The 27,650-nt window shown below is 44.1% G+C and overlaps 4 protein-coding genes and 1 pseudogene across 4 annotated transcripts; all 5 read left to right on the top strand.

The window, feature by feature from the left end:
• Window positions 1-93: 93 nt before the first annotated feature.
• LOC121566052 (claudin-4-like) lies at window positions 94-27,128 on the top strand. The gene is made up of 2 exons (XM_041876294.2): window positions 94-212; window positions 26,281-27,128. The coding sequence occupies exon 2, from the start codon at window positions 26,307-26,309 to the stop codon at window positions 26,955-26,957; it is 651 nt and encodes a 216-aa protein (XP_041732228.1). The 5' UTR covers window positions 94-212; window positions 26,281-26,306; the 3' UTR covers window positions 26,958-27,128.
• On the top strand, window positions 1,770-2,368 carry LOC121566097 (annotated as a pseudogene).
• LOC121566068 (claudin-4-like) lies at window positions 7,479-8,676 on the top strand. The gene has a single exon (XM_041876295.2). The coding sequence runs from the start codon at window positions 7,684-7,686 to the stop codon at window positions 8,317-8,319; it is 636 nt and encodes a 211-aa protein (XP_041732229.1). The 5' UTR covers window positions 7,479-7,683; the 3' UTR covers window positions 8,320-8,676.
• Window positions 10,854-12,123, top strand: cldnf (claudin f). Its single transcript, XM_045212644.1, has one exon. It carries the CDS (start codon window positions 10,928-10,930, stop codon window positions 11,693-11,695), a length of 768 nt encoding a protein of 255 aa, XP_045068579.1. The 5' UTR covers window positions 10,854-10,927; the 3' UTR covers window positions 11,696-12,123.
• On the top strand, window positions 14,457-15,795 carry LOC121566084 (claudin-4-like). The gene has a single exon (XM_045212645.1). The coding sequence runs from the start codon at window positions 14,567-14,569 to the stop codon at window positions 15,200-15,202; it is 636 nt and encodes a 211-aa protein (XP_045068580.1). The 5' UTR covers window positions 14,457-14,566; the 3' UTR covers window positions 15,203-15,795.
• Window positions 27,129-27,650: the final 522 nt, after the last annotated feature.

A 27,650-nucleotide genomic window follows, 5' to 3' on the forward strand; every position in this document is an offset into this window, starting at 1 on the left:
ATGGAAACAATCTGTATCGCTCCCCCCTTTTCTCTTTACAGTCCGACAACTGCGATCACCTTGGTGTTGTTTGTGGCTAGTTGAAGACAGACCCGTCCACATAACTAACCAGCCAGACCCCTTGTCCATCAAAGCAGACACGTCCTCCAGGCGAACGGAAGAAAGACAGGCTATAGCCCTCCAACCCCCAAGGACTGACATCACCTTACAAGGTCAGCTTTCAAGTATTCTTTTTTTTCTCTTGCCTCTTTACAAAATGGTGGATGAACTGAATGACTTGTCTGCTGTGAATCTATCAACTGCTCAGGTGACATAAAGAAAGATTTGACTGATTGATTGGTTGGTTGATTGATACTTTAACAGACAACGCTGGAGGGGAGTTAACTTTTTCTCTCTTGAGAATGAGTAGAGTAACAGGACAATCATTCACTGACTCAATACGGTAGTCTTTATCAGATTGAATATTTATGTCCAATTTTAATGTTTTAATGAAATGCAGTGGTGTAGTACAATTTCTTTTTGTACGGAAGCGCCCCCAATTTTTTAAAATTACGTCATAATTTCTCAATCAAAGTGTGTACCGACAGATGTAGCCTATTGAATATTATTATAGAATATGCATAAAATGCATCCTCCAAATGCAACGTCTGCCTATGCCAACGCACATATTGTCTCAAGAAAATGTTCCATTTTGAATACCCTCAAACACCAAGTTAGGCATACCTCATTTCAAAATAGGCCATCATCGCTGTCAATAGTGAATGATAATTCACTGAGAAAATAATAAACGCGACTATTCAGCTTCAGCTAACCATCCTAAAATCTCGCTACAAATGAGGAGGTGTTTTTGGTGAAGACCAAACAGTAACATTATAGGCCTACTATGCTATTATATTCGGTTCTGTTATGTAAAATACTAATTAATCATTATGTGATCTTGCAGTAACTGATTCAGCTTCAGAAATAATATTTTGACCAGCTCCATGTATTCTGAAATTGAAAAAGGTGAGGGAGCGCTGCTCCCTTGCTCTCCTGCAGCACTACACACCCCTGATTAAATGTAACTTTAGTTAAAATATTTGTACTGTTTCTGTAAGGGAAAGGAGATTATCTCATAGAAAGGGAACATGTCTACATTCTTTTGACAATGTCACAAGCCTGGGAAACCAAAGAGCACCTTACATATTAACTCTTGTTGCAGTCTTGTAACACATTCTATGCAAGGGACTGTAAACTCAAGCAGGAAAACAATAAGTTACTGTAGGCCTATGTATTCAAGGGGATCTGGAGGATGATATATTGCTATTTGACATAATTAAATAGGTGGATATCCTGATTAAACTCTACCATTAGAGTTATAAAGGTGTGTGTGTATTCTGGCATTGTTCAAGTCAACATGATCTGCTGGGAGTCTTAGAGCTGCAAAGGTCAGCCATGGGGTCAAAGGTGAAGAGTGAATGTCAGGTAATAGGTAGCCGAAGTAGAATAACATTTTGTTAAAACTCTCTCATCCAAAACTCTATATAGAGACATCCCTTTGATTTGAGAAATGAAAGGGCTCTGTTCATACTAAGAGGAAAGGGGTTGGGAACTATCTCAATCTAATGGTCTAATTGTACTGAGTTTATGTTCCACCTGTACCATTTAATAGAGAAGACAAAAAACAGCATGACGGCACAAGACATACCAAGCAACTGATTTCTAAGAAAATACTCATTTTCGGCGGATTTCCTTCATCGACTCCTCCAGGACTTAAAGAAGAAGAAAATATGGTATATGCTGCGTTTCAGATGCTGGGCGCAGCCCTGGGCATCATTGGCTGGATCGGGCAATCATGGTCTGTGCCCTGCCTCAATGGAAGGTTACAGCCTTCATCGGCGAGAACGTAATCACAGCCCAAACCATTTGGCAAGGCATCTGGATGACCTGTGTGGTCCAGAGTACAGGTCAGATGCAGTGTAAGGTCTTCGACTCCATACTGGCTCTACCCCATAACATTCAGGCCGCTCGTGCTCCCATCATCATCTCTGTCATGATGGGCCTGCTGGGCATCTTGCTCGCCGTGGCCGGGGGCAAGTGCACCAACTGCATGGAGGATGAGAGGGCCAAATCCAGAATAGGCATTGGCTTCGGTGTAGTCTTCATCATTGCTGGCGTCCTGTGCCTCATCCCCGTTTGCTGGTCGGCCTACACCATCATCAGGGACTACAACCCCTTGCTGACCAGCTCTCAGAAGATGGAGCTGGGGACCGCACATTACATTGGCTGGTGGGCCGCGGACCTCATGATCACGGGAGGAGGGTTCCTCTGTGCCAACTGTCCCTGTAAAGAGGACAATTACCCCACTAAGTACTCAGTTGTCTATTAGTTTACTCCAATTAGGGAAGGGGTGGTAGGGTTTGGGGAAAATAATATATTTAGAAAAATATATATATGGGGGATTGGAAATGATGCAGACAATTACATTGATAGAAGCCACAATCTATCTGCAATATTAAAGCTGATCTACCCCCTAAAAAATGTATGAAAAAAACCTCAGCTGCCAGGTCCTCAGCACCCAAGGACTATGTTAGAGGAGTGGGAGAAACGTCAGAGAGAGAAGTAAGAGAAAGAAAAACAATAGAAACTATAAAAGAAAGAGAGACTATGTATATTTATACAAGTGCTGTGCAGTGTGATCCTTACTGTTATACATTGTGATTTTGTGTGATTGTGTGATGTTGTTTGTATGGTATCACAGCTTGGTTCGACTGCTAAATGACAAAATGCCAATGTATTTGACTTTAGTTAAAGACAGACAGTAATTCCAGACAGTGGCACTTGTATAAGTAAGAAATTATATGATGGCAAGTAACACACCCAGAAAAGGGTGTGGATGGACAATGTCAGCTAATACTCCTTCAGATGTATATTCATATAAAATATGTATATGAAATATATCTAAAAGATTTCAGAATGATCTGAATGGGTTTCCCATAACGTTGCATTGAAAGTGTATATTTCATTCATCATTTCAACAAAATATATTTGTGTACGTGTGGTTCTGAAAATATGAATTTCAATGGTGATAAAAGTGTAAAAAAATATGCACTGTCTCATGTTTTCTTTGACTGTACATGAGCAACAACCTTTGATAATAATATCAGAATAAATTATCTTTATCCCTCAGCCACACCTCACACCAACCGTCAAACAGACTATTTTGTTGAGAAATCACAGACTAGATATATTAGATTACTGTTTAGTAGACAGTTTCACCCTAAAATAACATCCCAATTCCCTGTTAGATACTGTTTATACCAGGTTAGCCATGCTGAAATGTAGGCCTAAATGTTGTTTGCTACAGTAGCCTAGGTAAATTTAACATGAGAGATAAAAGACAACTGATTGATGGCTTGAGAAGACCAGAGGTTGAGAAACAGCTTTTCCACTGGAATGTGACTATTACTTTAGTTTACACTCGAATTTCGAGTAAGATGACACTCACCTCTTGAGCATCCTTTATTGTCCAATGGTGCCCCCTACAGGAATGAAAACATAGAACATCCTCATAAGAAGTCAAAAATCAACATTCTGTTACACCCCACTTCATCTGGTATGTTGGTAGTCTCAGTGAAAACATTTTGTCCTGAATAAAGTGTCAATCAGGTATCAGTGTGCAGTCATTAAAAAATATACACTACTGGTCAAAAGTTTTAGAACACCTACTCATTCAAGGGTTTTTCTTTATTTTTACTATTTTCTACACTGTAGAATAATAGTGAAGACATCAAAACTATGAAATAACACATATGGAATCATGTAGTAACCAAAAAAGTGTTGAACAAATCAAAATATATTTTATATTTCAGATTCTTCAAATAGCCACCCTTTGCCTTGATGACAGCTTTGCACACTCTTGATTCTCTCAACCATCTTCATGAGGTAGTCACCTGGAATGCATTTCAATTAACAGGTGTGCCTTGTAAAAAGTTAATTTGTGGAATTTCTTTCCTTCTTAATGCGTTTGAGCCAATCAGTTGTGTTGTGACAAGGTGGGGGGTATACAGAAGATAGCCCTATTTGGTAAAAGACCAAGTCCATATTATGGCAAGAACAGCTCAAATAAGCAAAAAGAAATGACAGTCCATCATTACTTTAAGACATGAAGGTCAGTCAATCCGGAACATTTCAAGAACTTTGAAAGTTTCTTCAAGTGCAGTCGCCAAAAACATCAAGCGCTATGATGAAACTGGCTCTCATGAGGACCGCCACAGGAATGGAAGACCCAGAGTTACCTCTGCTGCAGAGGATAAGTTCAAGTAAAGTTACCAGCCTCAGAAATTGCAGCCCAAATAAATGCTTCACAGAGTTCAAGTAACAGATACATCTCAACATTAACTGTTCAGAGGAGACTGTGTGAATCAGGCCTTCATGGTCGAATTGCTGCAAAGAAATCACTACTAAAGGACACCAATAAGAAGAATAGACTTGCTTGGGCCAAGAAACACGAGCAATGGACATTAGACCGGTGGAAATGTGTCCTTTGGTCTGAATTGTCCAAATTGGAGATTTTTGGTTCCAGCCGCCGTGTCTTTGTAAGACGCGGTGTGGGTGAACGGATGATCTCCGCATGTGTATTTCCCACCGTAAAACATGGCGGAGGAGGTGTTATGGTGTGGGGGTGCTTTGCTGGTGACACTGTCTGTGATTTATTTAGAATTCAAGGCACACTTAACCAGCATGGCTACCACAGCATTCTGCAGCGATACGCCATCACATCTGATTTGGGCTTAGTGGGACTATTTGTTTTCAACAGGACAATGACCCAACACACCTCCAGGCTGTGTAAGGGCTATTTGACCAAGAAGGAGAGTGATGGAGTGCTGCATCAGATGACCTGGCTTCCACAATCCCCCGACCTCAACCAAACTGAGATGGTTTGGGATGAGTCGGACCGCAGAGTGAAGGAAAGTCAGCCATCAAGTGCTCAGCATATGTGGGAACTCAATCAATCAATCAATTACATTTTATTTATAAAGCCCTTTTTACATCAGCAGATGTCACAAAGTGTTATACAGAAACCCAGCCTAAAACCCCAAACAGCAAGCAATGCAGATGTTGAAGCACGGTGGCTAGGAAAAACTCCCTAGAAAGGTAGAAACCTGGGAAGAAACCTAGAGAGGAACCAGGCTCTGAGGGGTGGCCAGTCCCCTTCTGGCTGTGCCGGTGGAGATTATAACAGTACATGGCCATTAAGGCCAGTAACACCGAGATATAGGATGAAAAAACTTGAGTGTCTCCATTGATCCTAGTTCCTGGCAGTTTTGTGCAGACTCAGGACAGCTGAGCTTTGGAGAAATACGCAGATTCAAAGAGGAGTCCGTAATTTGCTTTTTAATGATCATGATCTTTTCGTCGAAGAAGTTCATGAATTCATCACTTCTGAAGTGAAAGGCATCCTCTCTTGGGGAATGCTGCTTCTTAGTTAGCTTTGCGACAGTATCAAATATAAATTTTGAATTGTTCTTATTCTCCTCAATTAGGTTGGAAAAATAGGGTGATCGAGCAGCAGTGAGGGCTTTTCGATATTGCTCTGTACTTTCTTTCCAAGCTAGTAGAAAGACTTCCAGTTTGGTGGAGTGCCATTTCCGTTCCAATTTTTTGGAGTCTTGCTTCAGGGCTCGGGTATTTTCTGTATACCAGGGAGCTAGTTTCTTGTGACAAATGTTTTTTGTTTTTAGGGGTGCGACTGCATCTAGGGTATTACGCAAGGTCAAATTTAGATCCTCAGTTAGGTCGTTAACTGATTTTTGTACTCCGACGTCCTTGAGTAGGTGGTGGGAGTCTGGAAGGGCCTCTAGGAATCTTTGGGTTGTCAGAGAATTTATAGCACGGCTTTTGATGGTCCTTGGTTGAGGTCTGAGCAGATTATTTGTTGCGATTGCAAACGTCATAAGATGGTGGTCCGATAGTCCAGGGTTATGAGGAAAAACATTTAGATCCACAATATTTATTCCATGGGACAAAACTAGATCCAGGGTATGACTGTGGCAATGAGTAGGTCCGGAGACCTGTTGTTGGACAAAACTCACTGAGTCGATGATTGCTCCGAAAGCCTTTTGGAGTGGGTCTGTGGACTTTTCCATGTGAATATTAAAGTAACCAAAAATCTGAATATTATCTGCCATGACTACAAGGTCTGATAGGAATTCAGGGAACTCAGTGAGGAACTCTGTATACGGCCCAGGAGGCCTGTAAACAGTAGCTATAAAAAGTGATTGAGTAGGCTGCATAGATTTCATGACTAGAAGCTCAAAAGACAAAAACGCAGTCATTTCTTGGGGGTTAAATTGACATTTGCTATCGTAAATGTTAGCAACACCTCCACCTTTGCAGGATGTGCGGGGGATATGGTCACTAGCGTAACCAGGAGGAGAGGCCTAATTTAACACAGTAAATTAATCAGGCTTAAGCCATGTTTCAGTCAGGCCAATCACATCAAGATTATGATCAGATTATGATCATAACTGCCTTGGAAGTGAGGGATCTAACATTAAGTAGCCCTATTTTGAGATGTGGCCTGCACCCTATCTCATTGTGGAGCTAGAGGAGTTAGAGCCCTGTCTATGTTGGTAGATAAGATGAGATCACCCCTCCAACTAGGATGGAGTCCATCACTCCTCAGCAGGCCAGGCTTGGTCCTGTTTGTGGGTGAGTCCCAGAAAGTGGGCCAATTATCAAAAAATTATATATTTTGGGAGGGGCAGAAAACAGTTTTCAACCAGCGATTGAGTTGTGAGACTCTGCTGTAGAGCTCATCACTCGCCCTAACTGGGAGGGGGCCAGAGACAATTACTCGATGCCGACACATCTTTCTAGCTAATTTACTCCTTCAAGACTGTTGGAAAAGCATTCCAGGTGAAGCTGGTTGAGAGAATGCCAAACGTGTGCAAAGCTGTCATCAAGGCAAAGGGTGGTTATTTGAAGAATCTCAAATGTTGAATATATTTTGATTTGTTTAACACTTTTTTGGTTACTACATGATTCCATATGTGTTATTTCATAGTTTTGATGTCTTCACTATTATTCTACAATGTAGAAAATAGTAAAAAATAAATTAAAACCCTTGAATAAGTCGGTGTTCTAAAACTTTTGACCGGTAGTGTATATAGTTTTAAACACCTCCAAATAACACATTTCCTAATAACCCAACTCTTTCTTCATCTCCTTCTTTTTAAAACTCCATAGTCAGTTTCTAAGTCATTCTTTGATATGAGTCCCATAGTAGTGAGTCAGAAGGAATAGCTGTTTTGTTTCTGTGGCAAGTGACTACATGACCTTGAGGCTGCTCTTTTCTCTTAGGTCAGCACTGCTAGAGGTCACCAGGCTTCTGTCTGTTTGTGTTTAAACATCTCTCAGCAAATGGGAGCAGAGCAGGGACTTGTAGTATCATATACCTGCATCATATCTGTTTTTAACACATTACAAACCCCAGCTTCTACAACACCACTCTATAAATACTGGCCCCTTATGTGTGAACCATCTTGTAACTCTTTGGGAATAGCGGGACTCCTTGGTATCTGTCCGTACTCAGCTTGGAGTGTGTGATACTCAAGTTGGCGTGTGTGAGACTCAGGTTGGTGTGTGTGAGGTCAGGAAAAATCAGCGGACAGTGTGTGTGTGAGGAACTATTCAGTCAAGATGGTTTCCCAGGGGATCCAGATCATGGGCATCGTCATGTCGTTGATCGGATGGTTGATGGTCATCATCGTGTGTGCCCTGCCTATGTGGAAGGTCACAGCCTTCATAGGAGCCAACATCGTCACGGCACAAACCATCTGGGAAGGAATGTGGATGAACTGTGTGGTGCAGAGCACGGGCCAGATGCAGTGTAAGGTCTACGACTCCATGCTGGCTCTACCCCAGGACCTCCAAGCCGCCAGAGCCATGATCATCATCTCCATCCTGACCGGTATCGTCGGCATCTGCCTGTCGATTGCAGGAGGGAAATGCACCAACTGCATAGCAGAGGAGGGATCCAAGGCTAGAGCCTGTATCGTGGCTGGAGTCCTCTACATCATCTCAGGCCTCCTCTGCCTCATCCCAGTGTCCTGGTCAGCCAACACCATCATCAGGGATTTCTACAACCCCCTGCTGATCGAGGCCCAGAGGAGGGAGCTGGGGGCGTCTCTGTATATGGGCTGGGGTGCTGCAGCACTGCTGCTGATGGGTGGGGGGCTGCTGTGCTGGAACTGTCCCCCCAAGCAGGACCGCCACTATCCGGCCAAGTTCTCTCAGGTCAGATCCACCTCCTCCGGACCAATGCAATATGTCTGAGATGTTCATGTCAGTGTCATGTTGAAGATCCTCTTAGTCAAATTGCATTTAAATGAGGACACTAAGGACAGTTCTCATACCGAAAACAGTGAGAGTTTGAAATCACAAAGAACTTGAATGGGTTTGTTGAGTTAAAATAATGTTGTGAGTTATGTTATAACTGTAATATATATATTTTAAACACCTGATATTCTCTACCACTGAAGTACCCTGTTTATATACTTTAATGTCAAATGAAATCAATTAGGTTAGGAATACTCTATATCATGTCTTCATTTTGGCACTGTCTTAACATTGTTCCGCTGATTAAAACAAACGTGTCATCATTGTAAATAAACTGCACAATATAAATATAATAAGTCTGTATTATCCATTTATTTATGAAAGCGCAATAATTAATCCCTCAAATGTGTACTTTCACTGGGGTATTAGTGAGGTGTATTATCTCTCTGTTGTGGTAAAACATTTGATCCAGTATCAGTACAAACACCCCTACACTCTGCTCTGCTTGGTGTGTAAACACTGACCTATTTAGAATAACTATTGAGATGCTTGATAATGATCAGATTCATGTTGACTTGATCATAAAATAGAAAAACAATAAAAGATGTGGAAAATCAGAATTCGGCTGTTTACACAGACAGCCCAATTCTGATATTTTTCCCACTAATTGGTCTTTTGACCAATCACATCAAAAAAATCTCTGTAAACGCAGCCTCTAAAACATCTGTAGCCTACTGTCATTGTTAGGCCTACTACATTAGGTTTCAGTTAGACCTACTGATTAGTCTACCACACCAACAGGCCAATCCGCACAGCACCAGACAATTGTTATCAGGTGTGGTTCATCTAGACCCCACAGGTGCATATAAGCGTGCTTCATAGGCTACATGCTTTTATAAACTTAACCACGGTTGGCATCTTAACACCATCTAGAAGTAGCCGACCATGCTTTCAGCTTGTTTGCAAATTCTGGGCATTTTACTCGGCATGATCGGATGGTTTGGAGACATTAACATGTGCGCGCTTTCCATGGAGAAAGTGACCGCGTTCATTGGCAACAACATTGTCACAGCACAGATTATGGATATGTGGCCCTGGTGGTCATCTGGTCGCACTTATAGCCATCCTGCTGTCTATCATTGGGGGAAAATGCACCAACTGCATCGAGGACAAGATGTCCACAGTCGCCAAACCATCGGGAGGATTTTCATAGGCTGGGGGTCCGCGGGACTCATGCTTCTGGGTAGAGGGATTTTCTGTAGCCAGTGTTCACCAAGCCAGGATCGGGGACACTCCTCCAAATACAACATGGCAAGATCTGTAAAATCCTATTCGGCAAGAGCAGCCTATGTGTGAGCACATGGCAATATTTGCTTTGAACATTGACAAGCCTAACAATGTTGCTTTGGGGCTTTTGAACTGACTTTTTTGTTTTAACTCCAATAATTTAAACACATTTTCCAATAAAGTTTTTAAATTCTACAAATATATTTTATTCCACATTTTTAATGAGTGATTCCTTGCACATTGCTGTCACATTTTCAGCTGAAGCAATAGTATTGGGTGTGGAGTGGTTGGACTGTTGTAAGAAAAAGGGCCTGTGTAGGATGGGCTACTCCATAGTCAGGACATTTACTTTGAGGCAGTGTGGTAATATTGTCCACAAAGTAGATTAAACCAAATGCCAATAACTATTTAAATCTCCTCCAGGGTCCACTTAATCATTTAATCCATCTCCCACATGCTCCCTCCTCCCTCTCCTTTACCCCTCCTTGTTAGGCTGTCAAAGCCTGACATAGATATTTCTAAATACTGTAGTGGTTTGGTAGTCTTATACGAGGCTAGTGGTTTGGGGTCTCCATGTTTGAACCATTTCCCCAACACAATGTGTTCAATGTATCTTAAGCATAATCTAAATGGCTCTTGTGGTTAGGTGAGGGTTTTTGGGATGAATATATGTTCCGATGTGGTTAGGAAGTGTCACCATTACCCTTTTCCCTAAGTTGCAAGTTGTTGACAGTTTATTGTAACCTGCAGATGATGAAATGCAAAATGATCAGACCACAGTGCGTCACTTGTGGAAACAAATGACACATTGACTAACTGGTAGTGGAATGTCACTTTCATAACATGTCATATACATACATCTTTGAAATATAGTATTTTCCAATGTTGATACACACGGTGTCGGTAAAACCAACTTTCTTATTTGTAAAATAAATTGGCCTGCATATGTGTATTTACATTTTCAAAGTCACAATGAAGGTCTGGAATTTAGCATTTTGGTAGATGGGTCATGCCTTCATGGAAGTGCGAGTTTCAGTGTAAATGGTATCAGGTTGGAGGACGTGCAATCCCAATGATTATCACCACTCCTTCAGCTCTGTCTGTGTGTCACAAAGTATCTACAGTGTGACAGCCTGAGGAAACTGGTCTGTCAGGAACAACTCACCTGGTGGCAGGAAACCCCTCCTCCTGCACATTCTTCCTCCTCAGCAGGCTCCAGTTGTTTCTGATCGTCAATCAGACATACCACATAGCTCCAGAGATCTAGAACTAGGCAGCCAGACTTCTCTTTTTCCCACTCAAGACACAGCCTCTCGTCATGGGGAGGATCGGCAAGGAGGTGTCGGGCCAGGTGCTCAGCTTCCTCGGCTTCGTGGGGGTGGCAGTGACCACGGGTATCCCCATGTGGAGGGTGACCACTTACATCGGTGCCAACATCGTAACAGGGCAGATCGTGTGGGACGGTCTGTGGATGAACTGCGTGATGCAGAGCACGGGACAGATGCAGTGTAAGATAAACGACTCAGTGATGAGGCTAGCAACAGACCTTCAGGCAGCGAGGGCCATGGTCATCATCTCCATCATCTTCAGCTTTGTTGGCCTGATTGTCACCTTCATCGGGGGCCAGTGCACCAGCTGCCTGAAGTCTGATTCCTCCAAGAGTAAAGTGACGATCCTTGGAGGCATCCTGCTGCTCATTAGTGGTCTTCTGGTCCTCATCCCTGTCTGCTGGTCGGCGGCGTTCACCATCTCAGACTTTAATAACCCTCTGACCATCGAGACCCAGAGGAGGGAACTCGGAGCCTCCATCTACATCGGCTGGGGCTCCACAGCTCTGCTCCTCATCGGGGGTATCACCCTCTGCACCTCCTGCCCACCCCAGAAGATGTATGGGTACCCAGGCTATCCTCAAGGAGCGCCCATGTACCCCTATCCAGGCCAACCAATGGTCCAGGCAGGGCCCTATGGGAGAGTTTACACCCCAACCAGCAGACCCTACTCAGGGACAGGGTCGTATGTACCAAACAAGCCGTATGCAGCACCAATAGCATACACTGCACCTGGACGGCCTGGACAGTATCTGTAACAAAGTGAAATGGAAAGAGGGAAGGTCTCCCTGAATATTGACTGGTATTCTCGAACTTGATGTTTTCAAGCTTTTGTTTTGCTTAGCTTTGCACCACCAAAATGTACTTATATCATGTACTTTTGTCCACATTGATATGTAGATATTGTTATTGATGAGAATAACATGCAATTTTTAGACATGAAAATGATTCAGTGTGAATTAAATTCATTATGTTTACAAGTGTTTGCACCTTCACACAAGAGGAAGAATCTGTTCTTTCAAATGTTGACATAAATGTAAATCTTTATGTCTTGACTACTATACTAGTATGCAAACATTACAAGAAATTGTTTGATAATGAGAATGGATGTAGCTTAAATGGGCTCCCGAGTGGCGCAGCGTTCTAAGGCACTGCATCTCAGTCCTTGAGGCGTCACCACAGACCCCCTGGTTCGATTCCAGGCTGTATCACAACCGGCCGTGATTGGGAGTCCCATAGGGCGGCGCACAATTGGCCCAGCGTTGTCCGGGTTTGGCTGGTGTAGGCCGTCATTGTAAATAAGAATTTGTTCTTAACTGACTTGCCTGGTTAAATAAAAAATAAATGTTAATTTTAGCAGCAACCTGTGTTCTTCTCCCATTGTGCAACCGATCCTGTTGTCTTGTAAATAGCTGGCTGACCTATGACTTGTGATGTATCTGTACACAAAAAAACAACACATTTTTCTGTAAATATTTTGTGCCTATTTTTTACAAAAAAGAAATACACATTTTATGATATAGAATAATTTGTGGTCTTAATGTGTCTTTGTGGAAAAGTTGGGAAACAACAACTGCAATTTCAAATGTTCATGAACTATGAGCAATAATCATACCAATAATTAAAGCCTATGCATTTTCTAACTTTCTATTCATGTTTTAAAAGTTGTATTTTTAATTAAACTCTGCCTTAAATCATTAATCTAAACGTCTAAGCCGTTGGGGGGCAGGGGGTACTAAGCTAACATATGGAATTGTTTTAAGATGGTCATACCATGGATCATTTAGCTATTTCATTTGGAATTTTAGGACCCCTTCAGGTATAAAAATAATAATATTTATAAATTATTTGGAAAAAGATTGAATTTGGCCTTTACTACTGTAGCTCATAGCAGCGCATTGAATAACACATTCTAAAATGGCAAAATACATGTAAAAATAAATCATAAGGAATAAGGTTTTGAAGTGTCTGTGCTATATCTAGGAGATATAAGAAAGATCAGGATATATATATATATTTTTTTTTGTTTACACAAAACTACCTCCATACTTCCATTCATTTTTATGGGTTACCTTCAGTTGTGGGTCTAATCCTGAATGCTGATTGGTTAAAACCACATTCCAGCCGGTGTCTATTCCACAAGTTGCCACCGGCTAAATCTATGACGTTAAAATGCCTTTTACTCTGTTCCATCTGACTGCGCAGTCCACTGTCTCATCAGCCCATCCAGGCAACTTATAAACTTGATTTCCACTATAAAAAGCATCTAGACATTATCTCACATTTCTTTTAGACTAACATTTAGTTTTCAACAACAGAGATTTGTATAAACCTTGCTGTCTGTCTCTTAGACATTTGCAACATTGTTTCAATATTGAAATTCGATCTCCTGCTGTCCCATAGTATTGAACGTGTCGGGAGTAGGGACGAGACAGACATACAGGCAGGCAGCGTTTCTCAGCCAGTCGAAAACATGAATCAGCTGGCATCATTTTTATGGATATATACAAAAACGAAACACAGCTAATTTGCGGAAGGCCGACATAGGCGGATGTGGCAGATTGAGACACAGCCCATGCAAAAAAGGATATCTCTAGCTTAAACTGACGGATTTTGATGGGGTGTGTCAATAGACTCTTAAGGATTTTAAGGGATCAATATCTTTCAGTTACATGATGACGTTGTATCTGTAAATCTCATTTTATTTAGGAGATAGCATGGTTACTCAAACGCTACCTCATATCTCCTCTCTCCAAATATTCAAACATCCCACTGGGCACACACTGGTTGAATCTACGTCGTTTCCACGTCATTTCACTAAAATTACGTTCATGAACCAACGTGGAATAGACGTTGAATTGAAGTCTGTGCTCAGTGGGGTAGTTTTCAGAGTCTAAACTGTAACTCAAATAGGTTGTTAAATTAGATTACCAACAGCTTTCTTTAAAATCAAGGTCTCTTAGATCTGTACTGAGCTTAAAGGCAATGTTCTGTAATGTGTTTATTTCATGTATTGGTTTATTAAATGAAAGAAATGGGTTCAGGATCAAACCAAGAAAACAGAGACTGAATATAGGCCTAAAATTACTTCTGGCTATGACAAATCTTGATTACAGGAAACAATAGTTGCAATAAACAATGTCATCATGAAAACGGGGAACAAAATGAGTAGCTTCGAACTTCCGGCCAAGACTAATGAGAATTCAGGTGGCATTGTTGACGGCTTATCTCTCTACCCTGAAACCTGTGGGCAGACAGGCTTAACCACCCAGCCAACCGGCATTCACTACAGAGGCGTTGTGTGAATGGACCAATTACTATCTTTTCTTCATAGGTCTTGTTTTTGTTAGCATGTCTTCGATACCGGTCGTCATCCACACATACCGACAGGGGAGGTGAAAGAATCTGGTCCGGCTTGAAAATTACCATGTCAGCTGGTTTCAGGTCAGGGGGAAGGCAGTTAACTCCACCCTTTCAGGAGCAGAGAGATCCATATAACGTCAGGGGACGTGACTTAATCATTAGTTAACAACGATTACAACCAAGTTGAGCTGACCTGCATTTACTCTCCTCTACAACCTCTGCCTGTACTTCATTGATTTTACAACAAAAGACAAGAAGGCTTCAAAATGGTGTCGATGGGAAGACAGATGCTGGGCTTCGTCCTGGCTATCATCGGGTTCCTGGGGACCATCATTGTGTGTGCCCTGCCTATGTGGAAAGTCACAGCCTTCATCGGAGCCAACATTGTGACTGCTCAGGTCATCTGGGAGGGCCTGTGGATGAACTGTGTGACCCAGAGCACAGGACAGATGCAGTGCAAGATCTACGACTCCCTCCTGGCCTTACCCCAGGACCTGCAGGCCGCCAGAGCTCTGAGCGTCATCGCTATCATCGCGTCATGCTTCGGCATCCTCCTGGGAATTGCTGGAGGAAAGTGCACCAACTTTGTGGAGGATGAGGCTTCCAAAGCCAAAGTAGCCATTGCTAGCGGGATCATCTTCATCGTGGCTGGTGTCCTCATCCTCGTCCCTGTCTGCTGGTCCGCTAACACCATCATCAGGGATTTTTACAACCCTCTGCTGGTCGAGGCCCAGAGGAGAGAGCTGGGGGCCTCACTGTACATCGGCTGGGGCACCGCAGGGCTCCTGATCCTGGGAGGGGGGCTCCTCTGCAGCTCCTGCCCACCCAAGGAGGAGCGTGACGATTACCCAGTGAAGTACTCACAGGCAAGGTCCACAGCTACCAGCAGAGCTTACGTTTGAGCTGGAAACTGTTGAAAGAGAGACTGTAAATTATTTGATTATCTTTGGTAATCTTCTGTGTATTGAAAATACCATGCAAGTTACTGGTATTATCCAGTCTTGTTCTTTTCCATTTTACGTTTTGAAAGTGATGTGAAATCCGAACAGAGTGAATATGTGAAAACAAATTTACTGAGCGCTTCAGTGCTTTCCAAGAACAAGACAAGACAGAACTGTTCCCTATAAGAAACGACAATACAGAGAAGTAGTACTACTGTTTTCGCTGTGTAGAGGGATCATCTCATGAGTCATGGGGTGATGACTGAAGTGAATTGAAGCCTTTCCCTTAACCCTAACTTCTCTTTTACCCTATAAGGACACTGTGCCAGAATGATAACATTGATGTAAGAACATGGACTATATGATTTGAGAATTAAACCATGTGTACAGTATATATGTATAATTGACTTGTCATAACTTTGTACAGTAGATCACAGTATGTTTTGCAAACAGCCAAGTGTTTCTGTTCAATATATGTTCATTGATTATGTCTAAAGAACTTATTCAATTGCAAACCTTATTTTTTTTATATAAAAAGTTTCCAACAAAGTTTATACATTGGTGTTAACTGTATTTTTAAGAAATTGACTCCAAGTTACTGTGATTTTCTTTTTCTCAGCTGAAATCTTAGCTGAAAATGTCTAATAGCATAGTATTTAGGTGAAAGGACCTACTGATGATCCTCCCTCACTGTCTTCTGTTTGAATGACACCAAAAGTGGTTTTGGGACTTTACATCCCATTGATTCGAGTAAGAAAGTGAGGAAAGTATTTAACACAATCCTGAGAACACTGATTTGAAATAGATTTCCCCCATTATTGGAAATACTCACTGAGACATTTATTGTAAAGACTGGCAGTGACAGGTTGACACCAATCAATTTTCAAAATCTTTAAGGAGGGGCAAGAATGCACAGATGAACCAGTTACCCAACTTATGTCAGGTGAGATAAGAAAAAACTATTGTCTGTGAAACAGCTCTGCTATTTAAAATGGCTTCCTTTCAGAACCAGCTATGTAGAGATTGTGTGCAGAGATAAGCCAGAATGTTTAGGCCTACTAGATATTTTCATAATTTATTTTTGTTTAGATTGAAAAGACTAGAATTTAGGATAACTGGTAGAACCTGGTTTGTTTTCATTGTTGAATAGACAATAGTAACTACTTTCTCTAACTACGAAGCATTAAGAACAGTATCACCTTATCACCCCTGAAACTACATCGTAAATCCATGTGCCAAGGTTACCAAAACATGTCACGTTACATCTTCTTCTTGTGACAGTGAGACGCTGTTTACATACATTACATAATGCTAAAGTTAACAGTGTACATTATAAAAATATGTTGTTTGAGTTTAAACAGATCAGATTATCTCTCACCCTCTACCCCCCTCTCTTTCCTGTTTATTGGTGTGTCAATGCAATGTGAATGTCTCCAAACTGGTTGGGGCAGACTGCATGCTCTGGATACTGTGACCTCTCTAACCCAGTGAAAGTGAAGCTTGGCATAGGTGTGTCAGCAAAGCAAATCACTGTTGTTTTTTAGTTGAGAATGTGTAAACTAAGAAGGTATGATGAGTTCAAAAATACACACAGGGTGAGAAGGGTACTTTATAGGCCCCTCCTCTCTTTTCCTTTCTGCCCTCCCACGACTATCTATAAACTTATTTCAGCACTATTTGCCATCTATTGCTAATAAGGTGAAATTAATCCCATTGAAAGTTAATTTTGCTGTTTGAGTTTTCAAGCTGGTGAGTTTTCAAGCACATACCTACATCCTCGTTCCTCATAGGATGTTCGAACAATAACAACTTTTGTAAACCGATCTACCATCTCCAAAAAGGAGAATAAAATGAAACTCCCACCTCTATTGTCCACAGACAACAAAGTATCCTGTAAGGCTGGTATTATTTGGCTGGCTCTCAGTTTCTTAAAGCCGGAACAGCCAGTAACATTCTTCTTTCTCGTTTTCAAATGTACATAAACACCTGATTGCCTTCCGATATTAACTCGGAGACACAAAGAGTTAGTCGACGAGTACAGAGAGACAGAGAGACACTGCATTCAGAATGTGTTCCATGGGCATGCAGATGCTGGGCAGTGCCCTGGCATTGCTCGGCTGGGTGACGACGATCATTGTTTGCGGCGTGCCCATGTGGAGGGTCACAGCCTTCATCAGAAAAAACATTGTCACCTCGCAAACCATCTGGGAGGGCATCTGGATGAGTTGTGTGGTCCAGAGCACAGGGCAGATGTAGTATAAGGGATATGTGTCACAACTTCCTTCGAAGCTGCCTCCTCTCCTTGTTCGAGCAAACTTCGGCGTTCGTCGTCACCGGCCTTCTAGCCACTGCCGCTCCTCTTTCCATCATTCCATTTGTTTTGTCTTGTTTTTCACACACACCTGGTTCATATCCCCTCATCAGTCTCTGTGTAAGTATTCCCTCTGCTCCACATGTCTTTGTGTGTTATTGTTTCCATGTGGAGGTGTCGCTAGCTCGGTTGAACATTATGTACTTTTATCGCTGGGATATTCACCCGTGTGTTTTTTTTCACCTCTATTTCAACACCATCAGCCCTGGTCCATCGTATCGGGAGAAGGTGTCCGCCCTCGTCTCCTGCCTCTCGGGGAAAGCCCTGGAGTGGGCCAACGCAATCTGGAGTGAAGGAGGAGACGCGTTGTACAACTACGGAGAGTTCGCTCACCTCTTTGATCATCCCCCCGAAGGAAGAGAGGCGGGCGAGCGTCTGTTCCATCTGAGGCAGGGGACGAGGACCGCGCAAAACTTTGCCCTGGAGTTTAGAACTCTAGCGGCTGGGTCCGGGTGGAACGAGTGGTCCCTCATCGACCATTTCCGATGCAGCCTGCGTGAGGATGTCCGAAGGGAGCTAGCCTGCCGGGATACCACTCTGAAATCAACCAACTGGTGGACATGGCCATCCGGTTGGACAACCTTCTGGCTTCGAGAGGACGTCCAGGAAGGGACCTGCCCGTTTCACCCCCCCTCACCCCGGCTCACGTTCCGATGGAGCTTGGTGGTGGAGCGTTCTGGGGGAAAGGAGGACGACAGATCCAGTGTCACTCTTGTGGCAAGAGAGGACATTCTGCTGCACTCTCGCGTCACCCCAGGTAGCGCAAACCCACACTCGTTCAGAGCTCTCTGCTGCGCATTTAACCATCCACATCAACTTCCCTGATTACACGGTAGGTCCCCAGTGTAAGGCGCTGGTAGATTCAGGCACAGCTGGGAACTTTATGGACAGGTCTTTAGCTCTTAGTCTACGTATTATATTGGTTCCCCTGTCCATTCCATTGCCCATCAAAGCACTTCACAATCGACCATTAGGGTCAGGTTTTGTTAGGGAGGTTACAGCACCAGTCACTATGATTATGCAGGAGACCCATAATGAGCAAATCACCTTTTATATTATTGAGTCCCCTGATTTCCCTGTTGTGTTGGGCTTTCCCTGGTTAGCACTACACGACCCCACCTTTTCATGGCCGCAGAGGGTTCTCACGGGGTGGTCGCGAGAGTGTCAGGGTAGGTGTCTAGCTGTTTCCGTTGGTGCGACCACCTTGGAAAGTCCAGACATTGCCTCCACCGTGCGCATTCCCCCGAATACCTCGATTTGGCGCACGCTTTTTCCAAAACGCAGGCGACCAAATTACCACCCCATCGGGCGGGGGATTGCGCGATAAACCTCCGGTTAGACGCTGTTCCGCCCAGGAGTCATGTATATCCCCTGTCGCAGGCTGAAATGGAGGCTATGGAGACATACGTCTCCGAGTCCCTGCGTCAGGGGTTCATACGTCCCTCCACTTCACCCGCCTCCTCAAGTTTCTTTTTCGTGAAGAAGAAAGACGGGGGTCTGCGCCCTTGCATTGATTACCGTGCACTTAATAAAGCTACCATTCTCTTTAGTTACTGTCTACCCCTCATTTCCTCTGTGATCGAATCAATGCATGTGGCGCGCTTCTTCACGAAATTAGATCTCAGGAGTGTGTACAACCTGGTGCGTGTCTGGGAAGGGGAAGAATGGAAGACAGTATTTAGCACAACCAAAGGGCATTATGAATACATGGTGATGACGTATGGATTGATGAATGCTCCATCAGTCTTCCAGTCCTTTGTGAACGAGGTGTTACGGGACATGCTTGGTCGCGGTATGGTGGTCTACATCGATGACATCCTGGTGTATTCCGCTACGCAAGCCGAGCACGTGTCCCTGGTTCGCAGAGTGCTTGGCCGACTGTTGGGGCATGACCTGTATGCCAAGGCAGAAAAATGTCTGTTCTTCCAACAATCCATCTCCTTCCTTGGATACCACATCACCACCTCAGGTGTGGAGATGGAGGGAGACCGCATTTCAGCCGTGCGTAATTGGCCGACTCCAACCATGGTTAAGGAGGTGCAGTGCTTCATTGGCTTTGCCAATTACTATCGGAGGTTTATCCAGGGCTTTGGCAAGGTCGCAGCCCCCATCACTTCTCTGTTGAAGGATGGGCCATCCCGGCTCCGCTGGTGTGCTGCGGCTGACAGGGCTTTGAGTAACCTGAGGGCTCTGTTCACCTCAGCCCCGGTACTGGCCCATCCCGATCCATCAATGCCGTTTGTAGTGGAGGTGGATGCGTCCGAGGTAGGGGTAGGCACTGTCCTATCCCAACGCTCGGGTACGCCACCCAAGCTCCGCCCTTGTGCCTTCTTCTCTAAGAAGCTCAGCCCGGTGGAGCAGAACTATGACGTTGGTGATCGGGATCTGTTGGCTGTTGTCAGAGCCCTGACAGCGTGGAGGCACTGGCTCAATGGGGCTAAACACCCTTTCCTCGTCTGGACTGACCACCGTAACCTGGAGTACAGCCGGGCAGCGAGGAGGCTGAACCCTCGCCAGGCCAGGTGGGCCTTGTTCTTCACCCGGTTTGATTTCACGCTGTCCTATATACCAGGCACTAAGAACGTGAAGGCAGACGCACTGTCACGGCTGTACGACACAGAGGAGAGGCCCATGACAACACCCCCATACTCCCGGCATCCTGCATTGTGGCGCCGGTGGTGTGGGCGGTGGACGCAGACATAGAATGGGCGTTACGCACAGAGCCATCTCCACCTCAGTGCCCAGCTGGGCTTCGGTACGTGCCGTCTAGTGTCCGTGATCGTCTTATTTATTGGGCACACACGTCCCCCTCCTCTCGTCACCCAGGCATCGGCTGTACAGTGCGCTGCCTGACCGGGAAGTACTGGTGGCCTACCTTGGCTAAGGACGTGAGAGTATGTCTCCTCCTGCTCGGTGTGCGCCCAGAGTAAGGCACCTAGGCACCTTCCAGCGGGTAAGTTACATCCCTTACCAGTTCCACAATGGCCATGGTCCCACTTATCGATTGATTTTCTAACTGATCTTCCCCTCTCTCAGGGTAACACCACCATTCTGGTCGTTGTGGACCGCTTCTCTAAAGCCTGCCGTCTCCTTCCTCTGCCCGGTCTCCCCACGGCCCTGCAAACTGCGGAAGCCCTGTTTACTCACGTCTTCCGACACTACAGGGTGCCAGAGGACATAGTGTCTGACCAGGGTCCCCAGTTTACGTCTAGGGTCTGGAAGGCGTTCATGGAACGTCTAGGGGTCTCGGTCAGCCTGACTTCTGGGTTTCATCCCGAATCTAATGGGGAGGTGGAACGGGTGAACTGCCAGGACCGGCCGGGGGAGTGGTCGGCGTTCTTGCCATGGGCCGAATATGCCCAGAACTCTCTCTGCCACTCCTCCACTAACCTGTCACCATTTCAATGTGTTTTAGGGTATCAGCCGGTCCTGGCACCGTGGCATCAGAGCCAGACTGACACTCCTGCGGTGGATGACTGGTTTCGGCGCACAGAGGAGACGTTGAATGCCGCCCACATCCACCTCCAGCGTGCCATGCGTCGCCAGAATGCCAACGATGACAGCCACTGCAGTGAGGCCCCGGTCTTTGTGCCGGGTGATCGGGTCTGGCTCTCGACCCGGGAAACCTGCCCCTCCGCCTGCCCTGCCAGGAGAGAGAACAAGGTTATGTATTGGTTGCTGCTCACTCCTTATTACCGGTATTAACCCCTCATTTCACGTGTCTCTCCTCATGCCGGTGGTAGCTGGTCCGCTCCAGGAATCTGAGGTGCGGGGAGGTCCCTCCGCCCCCTCTGGACATCGAGGGGGTCCCGGCGTACTCCGTCCATTCCATCCTGGATTCGAGGCGTCGGTTGGGGGGCTTTCAGTACCTCATGGAGTGAGGAGGGTTACGGTCCGGAGGAGTGTACCCCTCCTTTCATGTAATGGACATACACAAAAAAGTGAAATGAAAACAATAACTTGTTTTTAAAAATCAAAAAAATTAATAACGGAAAAGTGGTGCGTGCATATGTATTCACCCCCTTTGCTATGAAGCCCCTAAGTAAGAGCTGGTGCAACCAATTACCTTCAGAAGTCACATAATTAGTTAAATAAAGTCCACCTGTGTGCAATCTAAGTGTCACATGATCTGTCACATGATCACAGTATATATACACCTGTTCTGACAGGCCCCAGAGTCTACAACACCACTAAGCAAGGGGCACCACCAAGCAAGCGGCACCGTGAAGACCAAGGAGCTCTCCAAACAGCTCAGGGACAAAGTTGTGGAGAAGTACAGATCAGGGTTGGGTTATAAAAAAATATCAGAAACTTTGAACATCCCACGGAGCACCATTAAATTCATTATAAAAAATTTGAAATAATATGGCACCACAACAAATCTGCCAAGAGAGGGCCGCCCACCAAAACTCACGGACCAGGCAAGGAGGGCATTAATCAGAGAGGCAACAAAGAGACCAAAGATAACCCTGAAGGAGCTGCAAAGCTCCACAGCGGAGATTGGAGTATCTGTCCATAGGACCACTTTAAGCCGTACACCCACAGAGCTGGGCATTACGGAAGAGTGGCCAGAAAAAAAGCCATTGCTAAATAAGCAAACACATTTGGTGTTTGCCAAAACGCATGTGGGAGACTCCCCAAACATATGAAAGAAGGTACTCTGGTCAGATGAGACTAAAATTGAGCTTTTTGGCTATCAAGGAAAACGCTATGTCTGGCGCAAACCCAACATCTCTCATCACCCCGAGAACACCATCCCCACAATGAAGCATGGTGGTGGTAGCATCATGCTGTGGGGATGTTTTTCATCGGCAGGGACTGGGAAACTGGTCAGAATTGAAGGAATGATGGATGGCGCTAAATACAGGGAAATTCTTGAGGGAATCCTGTTTCAGTCTTCCAGAGATTTGAGACTGGGATGGAGGTTCACCTTCCAGCAGGACAATGACCCTAAGCATACTGCTAAAGCACTCGAGTAGTTTAAGGGGAAACATTTAAATGTCTTGGAATGGCCTAGTCAAAGCCCAGACCTCAATCCAACTGAGAATCTGTTGTATGACTTCAAGATTGCTGTACAACAGCGGACGGAACCCATCCAACTTGAAGAATGGGCAAACATCCCAGTGGCTAGATGTGCCAAGCTTATAGAGACATACCCCAAGAGACTTGCAGCTGTAATTGCTGCATAAGGTGGCTCTACAAAGTATTGACTTTGGGGGGGGGGTGAATAGTTATGCACGCTCAAGTTTTCTGTTTTTTTTGTCTTATTTCTTGTTTGTTTTACAAAAAAAATTGTTTTGCATCTTCAAAGTGGTAGGCATGTTGTGTAAATCAAATGATACAACCCCCCCCAGAATCTATTTTAATTCCAGGTTGTAATGCAACAAAACTTTCGCAAGCCATTGTATATGGACGGACGGTGGAATATAAAGGAAAAGGTACCAGTGGAAGGATATTGTATGCAATAACAGTGTACTATGAAGGAAAATAGGCACTTAACTTTTTGATTGATTAGCCAGGGAAACACTACACTCTAAGAAAAAAGGGTTCCAAAAGGGTTCTTCAGCTTTACCATAGGGGAACCCTTTTCGGTTCCCTCTGTGGAAAGGGTTCTACATATAACTCAAAAGGGTTCTACCTGCAACCAAAAAGGGTTCTTCAAAGGGTTCTCCTATGGGGACAGCCAACTAACCATTTTTTTCTAAGAGTGTATGAGTGTATTAATATGCTACTGTTTAGAAATACACTACCAGTCAAAGTTTGGACACACCTACTCATTCAAGGGTTTTTCTTTATTTGTAAAAAAAAAATTACATTGTAGAATAATAGTGAAGACATCAAAACTATGAAATAACACATATGGAATCATGTAGTAAGAAAGTGTTAAACAAATTAAAATATATTTTATATTTGAGATTCATCAAATAGCCACCATTTGCCTTGATGACAGCTTTGCACTCTCTTGGCATTTCATAGTTTTGATGTCTTCACTATTGTTCTACAATGTAGAAAATAGTAAAAAATAAAGAAAAACCCTTGAATGAGTAGGTGTGTCCAAACTTTTCACTGGTATTGAACACTGAACAAAAATATATAAACGCAACATGTAAAGTGTTTCATGAGCTGAAATAAAAGATCCCAGAAATGTTCCATACATACAAAAAGCTTATTTCTCTCAAATGTTGTGCACAAATTTGTTTACATCCCTGTTAGTGAGCATTTGATCCTTTGTCAAGTTAATCCATCCTCCTGACCGGTGTGGCATATCAAGAAGCTGACTAAACAGCATGATCATTACACAGGTGCACCTTGTGCTGGGGACAATAAAAGGCCACTCTAAAATGTGCAGTTTTTTCAAACAACACAAGGGCACAGATGTCTCAAGTTTGGAGGGAGCATGCAATTGGCATGCTGACTGCAGGAATGTCCACCAGAGCTGTTGCCAGAGAATTGAATGTTCATGTCTCTACCATAAGCCACCTCCAACGTCGTTTTAGAGAATTTGGCAGTTCTTCCAACCGGCCTCACAACCACAGACCACGTGTAATCACGCCAGCCCAGGACCTCCACATCCGGCTTCTTCACCTGCGGGAGGGGGGGAGGGGTGCTGAGGAGTATTTCTATCTGTAATAAAGCACTTTTGTTGGGAAAAACTTATTTTGATTGGCTGGGCCTGGCTCTCCAGTGGGTGGACCTATGCCCTCCCAGGTCCACCCATGGCTGAGCCCCTGCCCAGTTGTGAAATCCATAGATTAGGGCCTTATTAATTCGAATTGACTGATTTCCTTATATGAACTGTAATTCAGCAAAATCTTAGAAATTGTTGCGTGTTGCGTTTATATTTTTGTTCAGTATAAGTAAATGTTATTTATTTCTTGAAGTACAGTCAAGTTGATTATACACTGTTTCAAATTATATTAGTCAGCAACTTTTTACACTGTTGTATGTTCTCTGTTTCATTACAATAAACTATATTTTCATATTTCAGGTGAGTGTGTGTTGATTCACCACTGATGTCCTTGTTTCCCTATACGCATTCATCATGATCATAAAATGCTCTCTGTGAGGTTAAAACAGAACACTGACAAAACCTGTTTGACAAGAGAACTTCACCCAGGCTTCAAACTCAATGACTACATCACTTCAATGTGTTTTTCGACCAACATGTACAATTACAAGTCCTGCAGACATGTCTATTGTGACAGTTACTATTGTAAAGGAGCAATCAATCCACTCTCGTAATATCGAAATCAATAAAATAATCAATTATGGTTGAGTTTGTAAAAAGACTGGTGTGAGTTGAGTTGGTTTACACTAAGCTGTGAGAAAACAGTGTTATGTTCCCCTGCTATCAGACCTGTAGATCAGGGAGAGAGGGGATCCAGTTACGCCGTTCTCATGCAGAAAATGTTGAAAGAGTTTAAAATGACTTAATGCCTTCCTTTTTTCTAATTTGTCTCATAATTAAATTTTCTCTTAGCCTTAGGTGTTTTTGTTAATATTCAGTGAGATTGAATGATCAAATCCTTCTCATATTCCACCCAGTATCAACTTCAGCATCGTTTCACTATGAATGACTGTTTCACTGCTTCTAATTTTCTTTCTATTCTATTAAAAGAAACCTGCAATATTGTGCAACACCTCAGTCATGTCCCTCCATCAAATAGGGCCTACACTGATGACACACTACTGCTATCTAGTGGTATATACATACTGTATGTATCCCACTTTGTCCTGTAGTGTGCCTGTTAGGAAGTAGGGTGGACAATGTCCAACCTAGAACCACACAACACATCATTGCATTGGCCTTCCTATCAGTCAAACTGACCATACTTATAAATTGGAAAGTGCGTAAACCAAGCCACATCAGCCCTCCAAGACTATGACCCAGAGGGTCTCTGGAACACTAGAAGAACATGTGTAAACCATAGAGCATAGCAACTGTGTATTTGTTTATTTACGTCATTTAGCAGACGCTCTTATCCAGAGCGACTTACAGTTACTGAATACATATATATTTTTATACTGGCCCCCCGTGGGAATCGAACCCACAACCCTGGCGTTGCAAACGCCATGCTCTATCAACTGAGCTACATCCCTGCCGGCCATTCCCTCCCCTACCCTGGACCAATTGTGCGCCGCCCATGAGTCTCCCGGTCACGGCCGGCTGCAACAGAGCCTGGATTCGAACCAGGATCTCTAGTGGCACAGTTAGCACTGCGATGCAGTGCCTTAGACCACTGCGCCACTCAGGAGATACATGAACTGTTTATGAACTGTACCTCCCCTCCTGCCACGTCACACAGGATGCCTGGCTTGCTGTGGCAGGACTCAGTGGGTGTCCTCCCCCTTCTATTGTTTATTGTCATGTTTGGATGTTTGTTTTCTGTCCCGTGTAGCTCAGTTGCACTTGCAATGCCAGGGTTGTGGGTTCAATTCCCACGGGGGACCAGTACGAAAATGTATGCACTCACTACTGTAAGTCGCTCTGGATAAGAATGACACACAATGTAAAAAAAAATGTCACTGTGTTGTTGTCTTTGTAAATGGAAAATAAAAAAGAAGAAGAAAACATTTGTGGTAATTGCTAGGCTGTAATCACAGAGATAAAAGAGAAAACAGCCACTTTGAGCATATTGTTAATACTTATTTTCCCTTTCATCCCAAGTTCTGCACAAGCTGTAGCGCCCCCATATGGCTGTGGAGGAGCTGGGCATCACCCTGTCCATGGTGGGCCTGGCAGGCACCATCCTGATCTGCGCCCTGCCCATGTGGAAAGTCACAGCGTTCATCGGCACCCACCTGGTGGTCATGCAGGTGTTCTGGGAGGGCCTGTGGATGACCTGTGTGTCTGAAACCACGGGACAGATGCAGTGTAAGATCTATGATGCTCTTCTAGACCTGTCTCCTGACCTCCAGGCGGCCCGGGGCCTCATCGTCATCAGCATGGTACTGGGCTGCCTGGCATTCCTCGTCTTCCTCCTGGGGGCTAGGTGCACCAACTGCCTGAGCAATCCCAGGTTCAAAGCCTGCGTGGTGCAGGCCGCAGGGGTCACCTTCGCCCTGGCTGGGTTAAGCACCATAGTGGCTGTGTCCTGGACGGCCCAGTCCATCATTAGGGACTTCTATAACCCGCGGGTCCCTGAGGTGCTGAAGAAGGAGATGGGGGCGGCCATCTATGTGGGCTGGGTGACCTCTGGGTTCCTGTTCTGTGGAGGAGGGGTGCTGTGTGCCAGCTGTCCTCCAGGGGGGAGAGAGGGCAGGCATGGGTCCAGCAGTAGGTACACCCTGGCTAGGATGCCCATTCAAACTCACAGCAGCTACGCCATAAAGAACTATGTGTGAGAGGGAAGTGCTTTATTTTCCTGTTAACTTCAGGCAAATAGTGTAGGCACTATAAAGAGACATGTCACAGCATGTTTTTCCATGAAAACATTGTTATTTTGTGCATGTCTGGTCGTTCAGTGTATTGTCTGACTTTCATACATTCAGAATTGCCCTGTAACTATTTGATAGCTTTGGTGGAGGTTTTTAAAAATAAGATAATGTTAATTGATTCTTGTTACAAAATAAGTCTGACTTACAGTGGGGGGAAAAAGTATTTAGTCAGCCACCAATTGTGCAAGTTCTCCCACTTAAAAAGATGAGAGAGGCCTGTCATTTTCATCATAGGTACACGTCAACTATGACAGACAAATTGAGATAATTTTTTCCAGAAAATCACATTGTAGGATTTTTAATGAATTTATTTGCAAATTATGGTGGAAAATAAGTATTTGGTCACCTACAAACAAGCAAGATTTCTGGCTCTCACAGACCTGTAACTTCTTCTTTAAGAGGCTCCTCTGTCCTCCACTCGTTACCTGTATTAATGGCACCTGTTTGAACTTGTTATCAGTATAAAAGACACCTGTCCACCACCTCAAACAGTCACACTCCAAACTCCACTATGGCCAAGACCAAAGAGCTGTCAAAGGACACCAGAAACAAAATTGTAGACCGGCATCAGGCTGGGAAGACTGAATCTGCAATAGGTAA

This window comes from Coregonus clupeaformis, unplaced genomic scaffold (assembly GCF_020615455.1).
Source record: "Coregonus clupeaformis isolate EN_2021a unplaced genomic scaffold, ASM2061545v1 scaf0035, whole genome shotgun sequence".
Taxonomy (NCBI): Eukaryota; Metazoa; Chordata; class Actinopteri; order Salmoniformes; family Salmonidae; genus Coregonus; species Coregonus clupeaformis.